The sequence below is a fragment of the Dromiciops gliroides genome, chromosome 1 (genome assembly GCF_019393635.1).
Source record: "Dromiciops gliroides isolate mDroGli1 chromosome 1, mDroGli1.pri, whole genome shotgun sequence".
Classification (NCBI taxonomy): Eukaryota; Metazoa; Chordata; class Mammalia; order Microbiotheria; family Microbiotheriidae; genus Dromiciops; species Dromiciops gliroides.
In genome coordinates, this window is record NC_057861.1 from 62,217,223 (window position 1) to 62,234,168 (window position 16,946).

A 16,946-nucleotide genomic window follows, 5' to 3' on the forward strand; every position below is an offset into this window, starting at 1 on the left:
GCTCCTCATCTCCTGACTGAGCCCCCATCACCCTACACATAGCCAGTGGTCACTTCCACACTTGCTCCATTTTCTGTTGAGCCCTTGGCTATTAGCATCCCTGCTTTCTTCTACTCTGACCTAGGATACCCAGGTCCCCAGAGCCACTGGAAACCACAGAGTGTGAGTTGGGTGGTAGACATGAACGTGGGTCTAGTATGCCATACTCCAGGCCTGCCTATGCCAGTAGCCAAGATAATTATGGATTTTGACTCAATCCCTTGTAGGACATGGGGGGAGGTGCTGAAAGCCACTAGGAAAAAAATACAATAAGGAGAGTTGGTACTGCTGGTGTCTGAGCTGACCTGATTCAACTTAGGGAAGATAGACAATGTGAGAGGCAAAGAAATGGCACCACTTGACCACTTGTGGCCCAGAGGGGAGGGAAGAGAAGGCTGAGGGAGAGGGCACCCATGATGGTCCCCATTGGGTCTGTCCTTACGCTGCAGGCAGTCAGCATTGAGTAAGTCCTGGCACTTCTCGTGACACTTGACCCCGCACTCGGTACATCTCATGCCCTGCCGAGCAATGCCCCACAGAAGCCCCTCACACTCATAGCAGTAGGTGGGTGTGGTGGCCGTCCACACCTCGAAGTTGTGGGGGGTTGTGCAAGAGATGGGGTAGATTAAGGCTTGAAGCGTCTTCTTGTAAACATGGTTTTTCTGGAGAGAGATGAAGACAGAGTCAGAGAGAAGGGAATCTAATGGCAGGGGCCCAGACCAACAGGGCATCCCTTTCATCTACACCCCTCCTCTTAAACTGGCAAATGCAGAATCACAACCTGAAAACTTGAAAGGACCTTGGAAGTCATCTAATTCAACCTGAGTTGACCAGGAGTTCATGCTCTAAGGCTCCTCCATGCTGCACTTGAAGACTTCCAATGCTAGTGAGCTCATGATCCCCCTGTGTTAGTCCATTCCACTTTTTTTTTGTTTTCTGTTTTTTAAGTGAGGCAGTTGGGGTTAAATGACTTGCCCAGGGTCACACAGCTAGTAAGTGTTAAGTGTCTGAGGCCGGATCCGAACTCAGGTACTCCTGACTCCAGGGCCGGTGCTCTATCCACTGCGCCACCTAGCTGCCCCGCCATTTCACTTTTGGATGCCTCTAATTGTTCAGTCCTTCCTCCTAGTGCGAGAAATCTGCCTCTCTGCCACTCCCCCCCTCCCAGCCCCCATTACTTGTAATCCTGACCTCCGGGGCCAAACAGACCATAGCTAATCCCTCTTCCTTTTCAAATACTTGGACACCTGCTGGTTATCTTTGCAAAGAGATCAAGTCCTCTGTCCCTCCCTCCCTCCCTCCCCATTCTTATTGGTTCCTTCAGCTGAGCCTCATAATGATACGCTCTTCAGTCCCTTCATCATCCTCGTCCCCATCCAACACTTCCTCTAACTTCTAACAAGCACCTTGACGATGATTTCTCTGTGCCCATTTCTTATTCTCCTTTCAAGGCCCAACTGGATTCCTACTTCCTCCAGGGAGCCCTCCCTATCTATTCCAGTCCACAAGGGTCGCTCTCTAAATTCTCCAGTCCTGAGGATCTGTTTGGCTCATGGGAATCTCTGTTTCTTGTCTTTTTTTTTTTTGGTGAGGCAAGTGGGGTTAAGTTGACTTGCCCAGGGTCACACAGCTAGTAAGTGTCAAATGTCTGAGGCTGGATTTGAACTCAGGTCCTCCTGACTCCAGGGCCCGTGCTCTATCCACTGTACCACCTAGCTGCCCCCTGTTTCTTGTCTTTTTGATGGTCCTCAGACCCAGCCTTTGGACTTGAGGACAGCAGAACACATTGGGGGACTTAGCAGAGACATGATGAGTTTCCCAGTCTACTCAACCCCCCCACCCCCGCCCCCATGGCTAGTGCCTTTCCCTCATAGATTATCTCCAGTTTAGCCTGTACATAAGTTTGTTTGTACGTGGGTGTTCCCACATTGTCTCCGCCATTAAAATATAAGCCCTTCTTTGTGTCACTGGCAGCACAGTGCCTAGAACATGGTAGGCACTTAATAAATGCTTTTTGACTGACCGTGACACATCTTTCCTTCTCCTAGGAGACTCAAAAAAAGGTGGCCACTTTTGAGAAACTGTGCAGTTAAAAAAAAGACAGAGATGCCAGTCTCTAAGAGTCTACAACTGCCTGCAGCCTGCACCTTCTGTGCCTTTAAGAAGACCCTAGTCTCTGGGAAGGAGACAACATTGAAAAATAGGTACTGGTCAGGGGAGGCGTGAAGAAGGGTTGTTGAACAGGATGTCCCATAGACATTAAACTCAACATATCCAGAGCTGAGACCATTATTCGTCACCCCCTCACAATCCTGTCCCCTCTAACTTTTCTTTTGAGAGGACCACCATCCCCCCAGTCACCTATGGCTTGTAACCTGTCATCATTTACTCCTCACTCTCTCTCACCGATGCCCCACTCCTGTATCTAATCAGTTGCCAAATCCTATCACTTCAACCTTCATAACATCTCTCCTATACATCCCCTTCTTTCTTCTGACACTGTCAATACCCTGAGGTTGCAAGCTCTCATCCCCTTACACCTGAGTCTCTCATTATTACTGTGTATCCTCTCCTCAGCTATCAAAGACTTCTCCCTAAAGCATAGTTCTGACCATGTCGCCCCCACCCTCCCCCACCTCCAACTCTTATTCGGTAAACTCCACTGGCTCTCTATCATCTCCTGGATAAAATAAAACATTTCCGCCTTTAAATCTCTTTATAACCAGGCCTCTTCCTATAATTCAGTGATATTGGCCGTTTCACTGTTCCTTGCACAAACATTCAATTCCTGGACTCTAGATATTTTTATCAGCTATCCCCCCAAAAGGAACTCTCCCAACTTCTCATCTCAGCCTCCTGGTTTTCCTGGCTTCTGGCTAAAATCCAAACTTTGTCAGGAAGCATTTCCTGATCCCCTTTAAGGCTAGTAACTTCTCTCTCAGAATATCTCCAATTTATTCTACACATGTCCTGTTTGTACACAGTTATTTACATGTTGCCTCCCATATTAATCAGCTCCTTAAGAGCAGGAACTGTATTTTGCCTTTCTTTGTATCCCCAGAGTGTAGCATAGTGCCTAGCACATAGTAGGTGCTTATAAATGCTTATTGACTTGAGGATTACCCTATCTTTTGCTTTTCCCATCCTCAGGACCAGAGCATCTGCTGACAAAATCCCAGATGCACAGGTTTCCAACGGGGACCTTTCCCCTCCACAACCCCACGACCCATGCCCACTTACTAGCTCTTCATTGTTTAAGGTGCTGGAAGCCAGTGCAGAGGTGATGCCAGCCTTCCGGGACTGGACCAAGGACTAAAAGAGGAAAGCCAAAGGTGGAAGAAATTAGCTGTGGATCAGAATCCCTGCTCATGATGATTGTTGGCATTACTAGCCATGGAATGAAATCATCAGCTACAGAATCAGAACCATCAAACTTCATTTTAAATCTAGAGCCACATGTTAGTATCATGGACCACAGTGAAGAAGCTACCTCCTTCACCTCCCCCACTTGTCAACTGGTAACTGTGGCAGGGACTCCCTAGCCATCCCACCCCCATAGGCAGGTCAGTTCCCGAGGATAGGTGGGGGGTACATGCTCTTTGGGATATTGAAGTGTCCTAGGGACAGTGAGCAGGAGGTAGGAGAGGCAGAGAGCTGTTGAGAGTGTTTGAGAGTAGGATTGTTGGGAAAGGAACTATGGTGGTCACTTACCATCGCCTGAATGTCAAGGCAGCAGGAAAAAAGGAAATGAATGAAACTGAATGGTGTTAGCTTCAGAGAGCCTTTCCCCACCCCTACCTTTCCCTTACACTCGTGCGTGTGCGCACACACACACACACACACACACACACACACACACACACACACACCATACCCCCTTCAGACATATCTGCCCAGGTCTGTGAAAGCCTTGCTATCAAATGCTTCCTTTAGAAATGCTATGGGATTAAGGCCAACATTTGGCTGCCAACCTTAAGGATAAAGGAGGGGCCCGTGACCAGCATCCTACCCTTCCCTGGCCTACAATAGCAGGTTAGGGCTCCCACCAGTCACAAGCACTAAACAGTCAGCAGGTGATAAGGGGTAGAGGGTATTAGGCTCAGGATGGGGAGGGTGGTCTGGGAAGCTAGTGCTTATGTTGGGTCCATCTGAGAGGAAAAAGAGAAGGAGGGAGGCCTTAGCAGGGTCACATGGGAAACAGCCTGATTCCACCCTTTTCTTCCTCCCAGACCAGGAATAGCTCTGGCTGGTATGATGTGGTCTGGGGGTAGGGAAGATCCTCTGCAAGGTTCAATTTCCTCCTTTGTAAAATGAAGGTGAAGTCCAAGGCCCTTTCCAGTGCAACCATTCCATGTTCCATAGAAAGAAGGAAGGAACTGTCCAATGACAGTGGGAGGTGGGGAGGTTGGTGATAGTTTCAAATTTGTAATGTGGATATTGTGTGCTGTTAATTTTAGGGAATAAGAAGTAGCCAGGGATGGGGATGGTAGGCCAGTCATAGAGTCATAGATAGAGAGTTGAAAGAGTTCAGGAAATCCAAGCCTGACATTTGACACAAGAGGAAACTGAGGCCCATAGAGGTGGCATGGCTGGCCCAAAGTTGCACAGATAGCCAGCAACGCAGATGAGATCTGGATCTAACCCAACTCTTTCCACCACTTCATGCTACAGTCTGGGCATTTATTTTGGAAAGTTACAGGAAGCAACAAGGCAGAGTCTCTGAACGTGTTCCTGGGAGGAGCCGGGAAGGTTTAGAATAGTCAGAACAGGAAGCCTCAGTTCACCACTGCTCTGCTTCCATTGCACAGATGTATACACTGTGAGTTATAATGGTTACTCCTCCCCTTCCCGCAGCCAGAAATTCCCCCAAGGGTTTTCTGGCAATCTACTGAATGGGAAATATGCATTTGTTGGTGAAGTCATGGGGCTGGGTGCTTGAACTGAGGACGCATCTAGGGGAGGGAAGGAGGCAGGAAGAGAGAACCAAGAACCAGATTGGGAGTGGATGGAGAGGGAAAGAGGGAGCTTCCTGGTAGACAGGACCTGTGTCCACTCCCAAGGAGTGTTTGCATGTTGCTCCTTCCCCCTCCAACTTATGAGCTCTTTGTGAGCAGGAACTGGTTCTTTCCCTCTATCCGCCCACCTTCTTTGTATCTCCAACACTTATTAGAGTGCACGGGACACAGTCGGTGCTTATTAAATGCCAAGGATGGCTAGTCAAGGCACAAGCATTTAGTAAGCACCTACTATGTACTATGTGCCCAATTTGAAAAAACTGTGCCAAGTGTCAGCACTTCAAATATTTGACTAAAACCATTGTGTTCTTCCCCCCCACCCCAGTCTTCTTTTCTCCAGGCTAAACATTCCCAGTTCCTTCAACCGATTTTCAGAGGTTATGATCCTGGAGTCCTTCCTAACAGGGCAATGGGGGTTAAGTGACTTGCCCAGGGTCACACAGCTAGTAAGTGTTAAGTGTCTGAGGCCGGATTTGAACTCAGGTCCTCCTGAATCCAGGGCCGGCACTTTATCCACTGTGCCACCTAGCTGCCTCCCTTCCTATCATTTTTATGACCCTTATGGAAGTCACAGGCAACACCTCTGAGCCTTGGTTTCCTCAACATGGAAATAAAATGAGAATACCAATAGCTAACGTTTATGTAGCACTCTAAGATTAACAAAGCAACACAACAACCCTGTGAGGCCATTTTACAGATGAGGAAACTGAGGCTCAGTGAAGTTAAGTGACTTTCCCCGAGTCACATAGCAATAAGTGTCTGAGGCTGGATAGTATTATTAATTATTATTATGGATGGAGTAGGAGGAAAAAGGAAGGACCAAGAAAAAAGAGACAAAGGCATGATACTAGTAGGAGTTAAGTGTGAGGTAGAATCCAAATCCAGGGAAAGAAAGGAAAACAGTCTCAGTGGACCCCTGGGACCAGCCCTGAAGACAGGTCAGGACCAGGAAAGAATCGAGAATGCTGTTTACTCACCAGGTCGCTCACAAGGGGAATTGGTTTTCTTTTGCGAATGTCGGGCATGCTGTCTATGATGATGAGACCACCGCCAGGCCTGGGAGAGAGGCAGTAAAGAATTCCATTGGGCACTGCACTTGCCTTTGGGTCCCCCTACAACACCCCAGGGGCCTACCTTGGTACCTCAAACTGCCAAGGAATGAGGGCACAATTCTCTTTCACTTTAGGGATCTCTAAACACCCCCACGTGTGCCTATAGACTTCAGCCCTTGATCTGCCCTCCCAAAGGAGGAAGTTCATTCCAGAGAGTGCCCAGGGAAGGGGAAGAGAGCAATTTGGGCTTGAGGGGGATGTGCTTAGCGACTCACCCGCCTTTGAACCAGAGTGAGTTAGCCATCTCTCCTTCTCCTCGGGCCTGAGGGATGATCACAACTCTGTGACATTCTATCCAAAGGGCAGACACCATCCCTTCCACCCCCCTCCAACTCCCAGATGGATACCATGGGGGGATTTCTCTGAACCTCCAGGATCCTGGCTCTTCTCCCAGCCTGGGTCTCCATGGGGGAGCAAAGTCCCCATGATCCCTCCCAGAGCTTGGCCCCCCTCTAACAGAGGCTGAGATTTGAGCACATGCCTACTGCCCTGATCCCTCCCTGTGGAGACTTCTTGGCCATCAACCCAATTTCTCTTCGCTTTCATCAATCCAGTCTGACCTCAGTATTTTAGTCTATTGAAATCCAGGGTTCCTGGGATGGGGTGGAGAGTTAATGATAGTATGTTAATGAGCATTAATGAGTGGGGAAGGGGTGTCCACCGGCAATGATGCAGGAGGGTCTGAACCAATCCCAGGTCCATCCTATTCCTGAGACCCTTGGGAGACAGGGTGGGTTATGAATAGGAGAACATCTGTCCTGACTCAGTCATTGTCTCTTCATGTGACCTTGGACAAGCTTCCTCATTCTAAATCACAGTGTCCTCAGTTGAAAATGGGGATGATACTTGTACACTGATCTGCCTTGAGGAAATGCTATAGAAATGACTAAAGATGATTGTTATTTGAAAGGTTTTCCCCACTCACTGCCTGGATGAGAGCGGAGGGATCTCACTGTCTGATGTATCTCAATGAAACATTAATTTGTCTCCCCCACATCCCTGGGTCGAAACCAAAACAGCCTCTTCTGGAGACTAGCAAGCTATGCCAGGCGTGAAAGAGATGCCGAGGGCATGAGAAGAGGGCTGAGGAGGGAGCCCAACTGCCTTCTGGGACCCCTGCCTGTCTCCTAGACTGTGCCTTCTTCCCCCTCCTGCTGTTCTGGTGTCCATCAAGGACCCCAAAGCGGGGTACACACCTACCTGGGCCAATGGTGCTCACAGGGCATGAGGGCAGTGATGGTGATGAGCAACTGAAAAGTATGAGAGGACCCAAAGGGCAGCAAAGGCAAACACAAAAAGAAATGATGGCGGATGGAGGTGAGCGGGGTCGAGGCGGGGAGGAGATTCAGTGGAGACCATTGAGGGAGCAAGGGGGCAAATAGAGGCACATCCCCAACCCCTGCCCAGCCTGAGCCTCTCTCTGGCCCAGCTCCTCCATGTCTTCCAAATCACATCCCAGAAGCCAGCCCTGCCTGCCAACCCTGGTAGGTTCTTAACCCTCACATTAGTCTTGACTATTATCTGACAGATGACCTTCACCTTAATCCTGATCATGACTTTCACCTTCACCTTAGGGTCAACCGTGACTCTAAATGTAATGCACTCACCTCAGCCTAGGCCCTGATCATGAATTCTATCCTAATCCCAGATCTGACCCTTGATTCTAAGTCAAATTCTAACTCTGACCTCAGTGCGAACCCCAATGTGGTTGTTTGGTCCTTTCAGTCATGTCAGATTCTTCGTGATCCCATCTGGGGTTTTCTTGGCAAAGATCCGAAGATGTTTGCCATTTCCTTCTCTAGCTCATTTAACAGATGAGGAAATCGAGGCAAACAGGGTTAAGTGACTTGCCCAGGATCACACAGCTAACAAGTGTCTGAGGCTGGATTTGAACTCAGGAAGATGACCCTTTCTGACTCTAATCCGGCATTCTATCTACTATGGCCCCGCCTCTCTCCCTGCTAACCCCAAACCTGATCGTAAGCCCTAATCAATGCTCGACACTGACCTTAAAACCAAGCCTAACTTAAACCTTAATCCTGAGCATGACTTGAATTGGGAGGCTAATCTTGACCCTCATCACGACTTCAGTCCTGACCCCAAACCTAACCCTGATACTAACCCTAATCTCCACCCTAATCCCAAACCTCAACCCCCCACATCTAACCCTGCAAACCTGGAAACTTCCCAGAGCAATCTAGACCCACTCCCGGCTTGCCCTCCTTGTGCCCTCGGTCTCTGCCTCACCGGGGCGATCCCCACCCAGGGCATACTCACCTCCTGGAGCTGCATTCGGACTTTGTTGAATACTCGCAGCCAGTTGGCCTTGGCTCTAGACATGGAGTCCTGCCCCTCTTCATCTTCCCGAGCCCTGTAACTGAGACCAGCCCCACCCCAGGGCCAGCATTTAGGTTCCCCTCTGGGTCCCCAGTGTCTGGATCTCTAGTGTCTCCCATACATCAATATCACTGTCTGTTGGAGGAGAGGCTCGGGGTTCCCTGATGATGTGGGGGCCAGACTCATGTTCCCATCCAGAGAGACACAGGCAATGAGTAGAGAACCCAAGCATCTTGGGCCTCCCTGGTAGTTTCCTGGGTCTATAGCTTTATCACCCAGGACTCTGTGTAACCTAGAGCTCAGGACCAGGCTCTGAGACCACTTATCTCTTGTTCCTCTTCCCCCCATTCCCTATCATGGCTGGCTCTGCAACATGCTTCCTTTACCTCTCTTCCGGCTTTGGAGGTTCAGGCTCAGGTGCCCGCTCTGCCCCAGGCAGCTCCTCAGCTACTGCTGGCTCTGGAGGCATCTTGGCCACTTCAGGGACTTCAGCAGACACTGGGGAGGGCTTTTCCTCCCTTTCTGAGGATGTGGGTACAGTTGGTGGGTAGCTCTCCTCTTTGGAGTATTCTTCCTCATTCTCACTGTAACCTTCCTGCCTCAGCTCTTCATCCTCCAAGTCTTCTTCTAAGTCTTCCTCCTCCAAGTCCTCCTCCTCCTCCTCCTCCTCTTCTTCCTCCTCCTCCTCATTCTGATCCCAGTGCGGTGAGTCTTTGTGGTAGCTCACCGAGCTGTGGCAGGAGTGGTAAGAGTCTCGGTCCCTCTCTTCCTCTATCTCTGAGCCTTGCAAGCTCTGGTCATCCGGATCAAAGTCCTCACTCAGCTGTGAGCTTCCCTGACTCAGTTCCCCTGAGGAGGCATAGTGGCTGCTGCCAGTTGGGCTATATGGGTGGCAGGGTTGGGAGTGGGGAGAGAGGAGATACAGAAGGATGTTAAAAGGATCCTTGTCTCCAGTTTAGAAGTCCCTGTGCCCTTTCCTCCCAGTCTTGAGCACCAGGAGGCCCTCGGTGGGATGGGTTACTCATCCTAAGGGTGAGTACTCATCTAACCCAAAGTCAGAATAGCTTGGAACACTAATGAGGGGTAGAAAAATGGCAGGTCTGGGAGTCCAGAGCCACTGATTAAGGCCCCAGCTTGGCTGTCGGCCAACTGTGGGACATAGAGTAAGGCTTCCCTCTCTGAATATGTATTCACAGAAGAATAATCCCTGCTCTGCCTGCCCTACAGGGCTTTGGTGAAGAATGAATGAGAAACCATGTGGAAAAGTGCTCTTTTCTGGAGAAGTATAAAAACCCAGTACAAATGATGTAAGGTGATAATTCTGCTGCTAGGACCATTCCACTTCCTGCTCTCTCATCAGAATAGAAATGTCCTGATGTCAACCCTACAGCCCAGGGAGTTCAAATCCAGGACACAAGGAGCTGCTGGCATCTGTCCCTAGGCCTTATTCTTCATCCAAATGACTAAGGTCCCATTATTCTAAAGTGAAAGAACACTTTCTCTAAAATCTGGTTAAGCATGTGCAAAGTAATAAAATGGACAATGCTGATTCCCTCTGGAGTCCAGGTGGATATGGTGCTAACCTTTGCCCACTCTCATCTACCATTTTGCCCCCAAATTTATTTCTGTCTTTGTTCCCCAGAATTCCTTTGCCTCCCTCCATCTCCCCTGCATCCCTGGAAGACCCCCAGATCAAAGGCCAACTGCTCACTATACCATCTCAGATTAAGACCATGTCCAATATCTCTCTTCCTTCTACCCACCTTGAGCCACCCCCCCCATCCTCCCTTCTTCCTCCCCTGCCCTCACAGCAAACAAATCCAAAGCAGACACAGGTGGACAACAAGAAGAGGACCCCCAAAAGGACAGAGAAGCGCGCCATGCAGACAAAGACAGGGGCAGTGTGGGGGAGGCCGATACCACATCCATGAATACATCTGGCTGGCTTAGAAAGCCCCCGGGGAGCTATTTCTGACCCAGGCATTCTGCCCCTGTGGTGCTCAAGGTTCTGGGCCAGCAACTGGAACACTTGAGTTCAAGTCCTAACCCTCTAACTGAATGAAGGTGTAACCTTGACTAATAAGATATTTCCAGTCTCTGAACCTGGGTTTCTTCCCTTTGTCGAAAGAGGATAATAACCTATAACCTTCTTCCCTTCCTAGAGCTGTGTGTGGCTCCAATGGGAGACAACAAGGGAAATGGCCTTGATGTCAATTAGTGCCGTCATCATCATTCCAGGTAAGTGGAAAGAAGAGTATGCTACACTAGGAGCCAGGTACTAACTTCCCTCTTCTACCCGACCACAGCCACCACGGCTCACTAACTCTCTGGGTCTCTGTTGCCTCATCTGTAAAATGGGTTCAATAATACCTCGCCTTTCCTTTAAGGTTTGGGCCTGGAACAGACGATCTTTCCCACTGTGGGAGCTACAACTCTATGAGATTTATACTTTCCTGAAAAGGGAGGAAGGGGCCTGGAAGGGGCTCCCCATGAAGACAGGAGAGAGGGCCTCCTTGGGAAGGAATCAAGAAGGAAAGAGCTTATTCTGCTGATATCTGGAGAATGGTCCCCAACTCACCCAAGAGGGAGTTATATGGATGAGGGGACTAGGGGTGATTGGCCAGCGGTATCGGTCTGCCCCAGCCCACAAGGACCAGACCACAGCACTGGACGGGGCATGAGGCTCACAACAGGGAAAGGACCCACCTATCTGACAGGTCTAGGGACGGCCTGTTCTCAAGGGAATAATGGCGGCGGGTTGGCCAGCCCCGGCCAGCCTCCGAGTCGCTGTGGCCCCGAGTGGTTGCATCGACGCTAGTGAAGCGTCTGCCAGGGAGTGGGGAAAGGGGAGGAGGAACATGGTCAGCAGGTAGGGGGAGGGGTATTTAGCTAAGGCTCCCCTGGGGGAGGGGAGGACTGTTGTCCATGGGTTGGGTCATCCTGGGATTGGCTCAGTTGGTGCCATGCGACAGGGGGCCTAAGCTCTGCCCTGTCGCCTACACTGGGCTCGTGAATGTCCCACCCCATTTTCAGGGCTCCACACATTTGGCTTATTCAGCATCATCTCTGGGCCAACCAAGAATGGCCCCTTTCACTTGCCTGGTCCTGCTGACGATTTAATTCAATTTTGAAAACCCAACCAGCATTGGATTAAACGCCAACTCTGTGCAAAGCAGTAGAATCCTTCCAGTGGTCCTACACTTCCCTTCTCTCACCCATGAGGAAGGCAAGTCCCTCTTGCTAGAATAGATAGTGGTCTTCAACCCCCGGGGTCATGAACTTGTTTTTGTCATAGTTATTTTTCAATAATTTTTCTTTGTAATCCTATGTATTTTATTTAATGCATTCTAAAACATCATCCTGATAAATCCATAGGCTTCACCAGATTGCCAAAGGGATCCATGATGAAAAAAAAAACCAGTTAGAAACTTCTGGACTAGAGTTCCTCAGAAGATCCAAACTCTTAGATCTTCCCCCATGCCCAGAAGCAGGGTCCATCTGCTCTTCAGACCCCCAAGATCCATCCACCTCCTCCTTCTCCCCTTCCCTCTTCCATTCAACAATATACAGGAGGTAGACGCGTCTCAGAGAGAGTGCTTGCCTACAAGTCCCACCTGGGGTTTACTTGCAATACTAACTGGGGAATCTTTTTTTTCTTTTTCTTTTTTTTTTGGGGGGGGGCAATGAGGGTTAAATGACTTGCCCAGGGTCACACAGCTAGTAAGTGTCAAATGTCTGAGGCCGGATTTGAACTCAGGTCCTCCTGAATCCAGGGCCGGTGTTCTATCCACTGCACCACCTAGCTGCCCTAACTGGGGAATCTTAAGGAAGTTATTGCCCCTGGCTGAGTCCCACCACTCCTGTCTTCCCTTCCTCATGTCACCCCAAGACTCTAGTTCCTTTCCTTCTCCTTTTCCACTCCCCCACTCCCCCAGGTACCTGACTGGAGGTGCTTCTGAGTAGTCTTCATAGCTCCTCATGGAATCACTGTAAGAGTCCCTGGAGTCTCGGGAGCCCAGTGGAGGAGGTCGGACTGAGTACTGGTGGACAGAAGCATTTGGCTGTGATGTGGTGTAGTAGGGTGGTGGGATGCTGTTACTGGTCTCACTGCGGTAATCACTGTCCCGGTCGTCCACAGCGCTGTCTGGGTCTTCATCTGGAAAAGGCCCCAAATGGGGAGGGAGGGATGCAGAAGGGAAAAGGGTGAAGGGCTGGGAGGGGAGATGGAGGGTTGTCCCCAATAGACAACCCAACCTCCTCCCATCCAGGGACCGTGGGTGGTACCAAAATGCCTTTGATCTCAAAAAGTGATTGTGAATTTAGGGGTACTCTCCTCAAGACCTGGAGTGTCTCCAGTGCCAGCTGCTTTCTTCCCCTCTGTCCCTACACTAAGTAAGGTTAAATGCCTCATGCAAGTTAAAGGAGGTTGTCTTTAACATGAGCTGTGGCACGTGACTCCCTTTATAAGGGAGACCATAAAAGGAATATTGAAGAGAGGAAGAGACTCAGCTGGGCCACTGTGATTGATGATGCATGAGGAATGGAACTGGATGGGCTTTGAATAAAACAAGGGGCAAAAAGAAAGGAATAAAAGAGAGGTGATAGAAAGATCCATGGCAGCAGATGGGAACTGTAGAGGTTTGGGATGTAGGCTCTAGAACATGGATGGCCCAAGCTGGAAAGAGGAAGAAGGAGGGAGACAGGAGACAATATTAGGACATCATATGGGAGTTGGGGTACCTGAAGGCCTGTGGCAAATAGAAATATACCCAGGGCTAAAGTAGGCCTGGATAAGGAAGTAAGGAGGACTAGTCTACAAGACTCCGAGTGGACCTTGAGGAGACATGAGTGGTATGGTGCCAGGTCCACCTGCCTTACTCTTTTCCAGAACCAGCTATCCCCAGTGGAACTGAGAGATTCATGCCTAAGAGGCTACAAGTGCCTTCTGGGATGGCCAGACCCAATTAATGGTGCAATGTCAAGGTTGCCTCCTCAATCCTGGGCTCACCTCTCACCCTTTGGTTATACTCCTTAGAAGTCTAGCAACGCTGACCCCTTGGCTGGGATGTTTTGTTGGAAGCAGGAGGAAAATATATAGAGAACTGGGGGTGGGGTGGAGAACGCTGTAGATATGGGACCACTAGGATAATGCCCATCTAGATGCTCATCCATCCCTCCAGAACTGAGAGGTAACTGAGGTTCCCTAATAACTACCCCCACATCCCTGCCATCTTTAGCTTTACATCTGGACCCTTTTCATAAAATAATATAATGGTAGAGTTAGGAAAGAACTTAGGAATGATTTCATCCAACTCTTTCATCTTACAGATGGGGAAACTGAGGCCCAGAGAGGAGAAGACTAGTCCAGAGTTATACTCATCCCTCTCCCCCCTAAGAGGAAGGGGAAGAGGAATGGGGAGGAGAGAATCAACAAGGGAGTAGGTGACAGGTAGGGGAAGAGATATGGGATTGGACATGGGGGCAGAGGGTAGGGAGAGAGACTTGGGGAGAGGTGGAGGTCCTGCAGGTCCCTAAGGGGTGCTTGTGGGCAGCTAATCTCCATCCAAACCTAAATTGTAGCTCCTGTTATCAGGCTGAAGCCTTGCAGTGGCTCCGAGATTAGCCCCAAATTCCCATATTCTTCCTCTGCTCATCAGGTAACATAGGGACACCCCTCCTGTGTTCATAGGAACACCACCGGGGGAGGCCAACCAGAGACTGGAGGATGAGGGGGCAAAGGCAGGGATGCGCCAGACTGACTGTCCCCGAGTTTCCCAGGTAAAATTCCCCACATTTCTCTCCAGGGGAAAGGGAGGGGAAAGGAGGGGGAACATCTTCAGGGGAGCCATATGCCCCCATTCCGCCCCCTCACACTGAACAAATCGCCGGCTGAGTACTTACTCTGCTGCTCCCCCCAGCCAAAATAACTCCAGTTGCCTACAAAGAAAAGGGGCAGAGAGAGTAAAGATGGGCAGAACTTGTGGCAGTGGGCATGGAAGAGGGCAGAGGACAGGGAGCAGGGGCGGAATCGTGAACACCCTCCAGACACCGGCTCTCTTCCTCCCCCCATTGTTCTCAGTCCACCTCCCTCTCTCCGTCACTGCCCCCTGTCCCTCAACCCAAAGCATTTTCTTTTTTTTTTTCCAGGGCAATGAGGGTTAAGTGACTTGCCCAAGGTCACACAGCTAGTAAGCGTCAAGTGTCTGAGGCCGGGTTTGAACTCAGGTTCTCCTGAATCCAGAGCCGTGATTTATCCACTGTGCCACCTAGCTGCCCCCGTAACCCAAAGCATTTTAGCAACTTCCAGGGTCAAACTTGGAAGTCATTTAGTCTGGCTTCCCTCCCCCCACCCCCACAGAAAAGAACAGGACTGAGTGGATCTGCTTAGAGGGGAGGGGAGGGGGGAGGGGAGTTGGCTGGGGTGGGGAAGAGGTGAGGGAGGAATCAGAGAAAGGTTGGAGGCATCTCAAGCATCTTATTAAGAGCATCTTATTAAGGTCATGTGCCTAAAGTCAGGGGTGAAGTTGGGGGGAAAGGGAACACTGCTCAGGAGAAGGAACCCTCAGAAGCCACCTTCGAGTAAGCTCCTTGAAGGCAGGATCCCCAGTGGTAGGCACATAGTGAATGCTTAATAAGTGGTTTTTTTTTTCACTCATCCATCTCCATAGGCAAAGATCTCATGGAATAAGAATTGGGGGTTTTATACTGTGGGAGAGGATTTCTTCTGATTGATTTCACTGGAGAGAATCCTTTTCCTGACTCCTCCCCACTCCCCCTCCCCTTTTTTTTGGTGTGGACCAGGGGATGTTGATGGGATCAATAATAATAGTAATAGACTATATTTATGGAGCTCCTTAAGGTTCACACACATTAGTTCACGTGAGCCTCCCAATAACCTTTCGAGGTAAGTGCTATTTTTATCTCCATTTTACGGATGAGAAAACAGAGAGGTTAAGTGACTTGTTCATGTTCATGTGACAGGCTTTGAATGCTGATCTTCCTGACTTCAGGTCCGTGGAACATTCCATTCTGCCTCCCAGTTCATGTTATATCACTAAGACTACATAACATGCATATCCATTAAGGATATAGCATTGGAGGTTCTCAGTTATCTCCTGGCTAGATGCTCACAGCATCACGAGTATTGTGTGCTCCTCACTGAAACAGGTCTGGGGTGGGGGGAGTGGGAAGAGGAACCTATATCTTTTTTCCCCGGGGCAATGAAGGTTAAGTGACTTTCCCAGGGTCACACAGCTGGTAAGTGTCAAGTGTCTGAGGCCAGATTTGAACTCAGGTCCTCCTGAATCCAGGGCCGGTGCTTTATCCACTATGCCACCTAGCTTCGAGGAGCCTACATCTTTTTTTTTTTGGCAGGGCAATGGGGGTTAAGTGACTTGCCCAGGGTCACACAGCTAGTAAGTGTCAAGTGTCTGATGTCCTATTTGAACTCAGGTACTCCTGACTCCAGGGCCGGTGCTTTATCTACTATGCCACCTAGCTGCCCCAAGGAGCCTACATCTTAAAGGAGGGAGTGGCATGTCTGCTTGCATCTCTAGGATGAAGGGCATTCAAATGGTAGGATCACAGAGTTAGAGCTGGAAGAGACCCCAGGGACCATCAAGTCCAATCACTTCCTTCTGTAGATGAGGAAACTAAGGCAGCAAGAGGTGAAGTGACTTGTTCAAGGTCACACAGCTAGATAGGAGTTTGAGGCAGAATTTGAACTCAGAGCTTCCTGATTTCAAGTCCAGCACTCTCTCCACTGGGATATCTAGCTAGCATGGACAGTTCACAAAGTATTTTATCTCATTTGACCCGCATGACTACCCGGTAAGGGAGGCCTTGTAGGGAATATTATGTCCATTTTAGATATGGGGGGAATGAGGCACAGGAAAGATAAGTGATCCACTCAAGGTCACACAGCATGCTAATGGTCAAGCCCAGACTGGGTTCCTAGACTTTGAGCTCTGATTCAGGGCCCTTTTCTTTGCACATCATATGCCCCTGGGACACTGGGCTGGGAGGTCATAGAATCATAGACTTAGAGCTGGAAGAGACTTTCGAGGCCAACACCCTCATCGAATAGATGCACAAATAGGCACAGAGACGTTAAGCAACTTGCCCATTTCACACAGGTAGGAAGTGTCTGAGGAAGGGTCTTACTTGACTCAGGTCTTCCTTGACCCCAAGTCCAGCCCTCCAGTCATGATGACATCTCAATTTAGAACAGGAAGGTACCTTAGAGTTCATGGAGCAGAGCCCCTTCCTTTTACAGGTGAGGAAACTAAGGCCAAGATTTGCTCAAAATCACATAGCCAATAAGTAGCAGAGTTAAATCTGAAGCAAGGTCTTCTACCTGGGGCACAAGGCTCCTTCCTCAGTGGCATGGTACCTCTCCTATGGGCTATCTCTGAGCCTGATTCCATCCCCCTGTCAATGGGAG

General features: G+C 49.6%; 1 protein-coding gene across 8 annotated transcripts in view; it reads right to left on the reverse strand.

Annotated features, from left to right (window-relative positions):
* Positions 1-16,946, reverse strand: part of UNC13A (unc-13 homolog A) — a 96,766-nt gene that overhangs the window by 49,676 nt on the left and 30,144 nt on the right. For 4 of the 8 annotated variants that reach the window (XM_044003443.1, XM_044003433.1, XM_044003438.1 and 1 more), the window contains exons 8-17: positions 14,405-14,440; positions 12,443-12,659; positions 11,210-11,329; positions 8,890-9,384; positions 8,444-8,543; positions 6,382-6,428; positions 6,032-6,110; positions 3,751-3,756; positions 3,280-3,351; positions 482-701 (exon numbers count right to left, since the gene is read on the reverse strand). In XM_044003443.1, coding sequence (XP_043859378.1) covers positions 482-701; positions 3,280-3,351; positions 3,751-3,756; positions 6,032-6,110; positions 6,382-6,428; positions 8,444-8,543; positions 8,890-9,384; positions 11,210-11,329; positions 12,443-12,659; positions 14,405-14,440 — 1,392 coding nt within the window. The remainder of the gene's footprint in view (positions 1-481; positions 702-3,279; positions 3,352-3,750; positions 3,757-6,031; positions 6,111-6,381; positions 6,429-8,443; positions 8,544-8,889; positions 9,385-11,209; positions 11,330-12,442; positions 12,660-14,404; positions 14,441-16,946) is intronic. The other 4 variants (XM_044003452.1, XM_044003445.1, XM_044003429.1 and 1 more) reach the window with 3 other exon arrangements.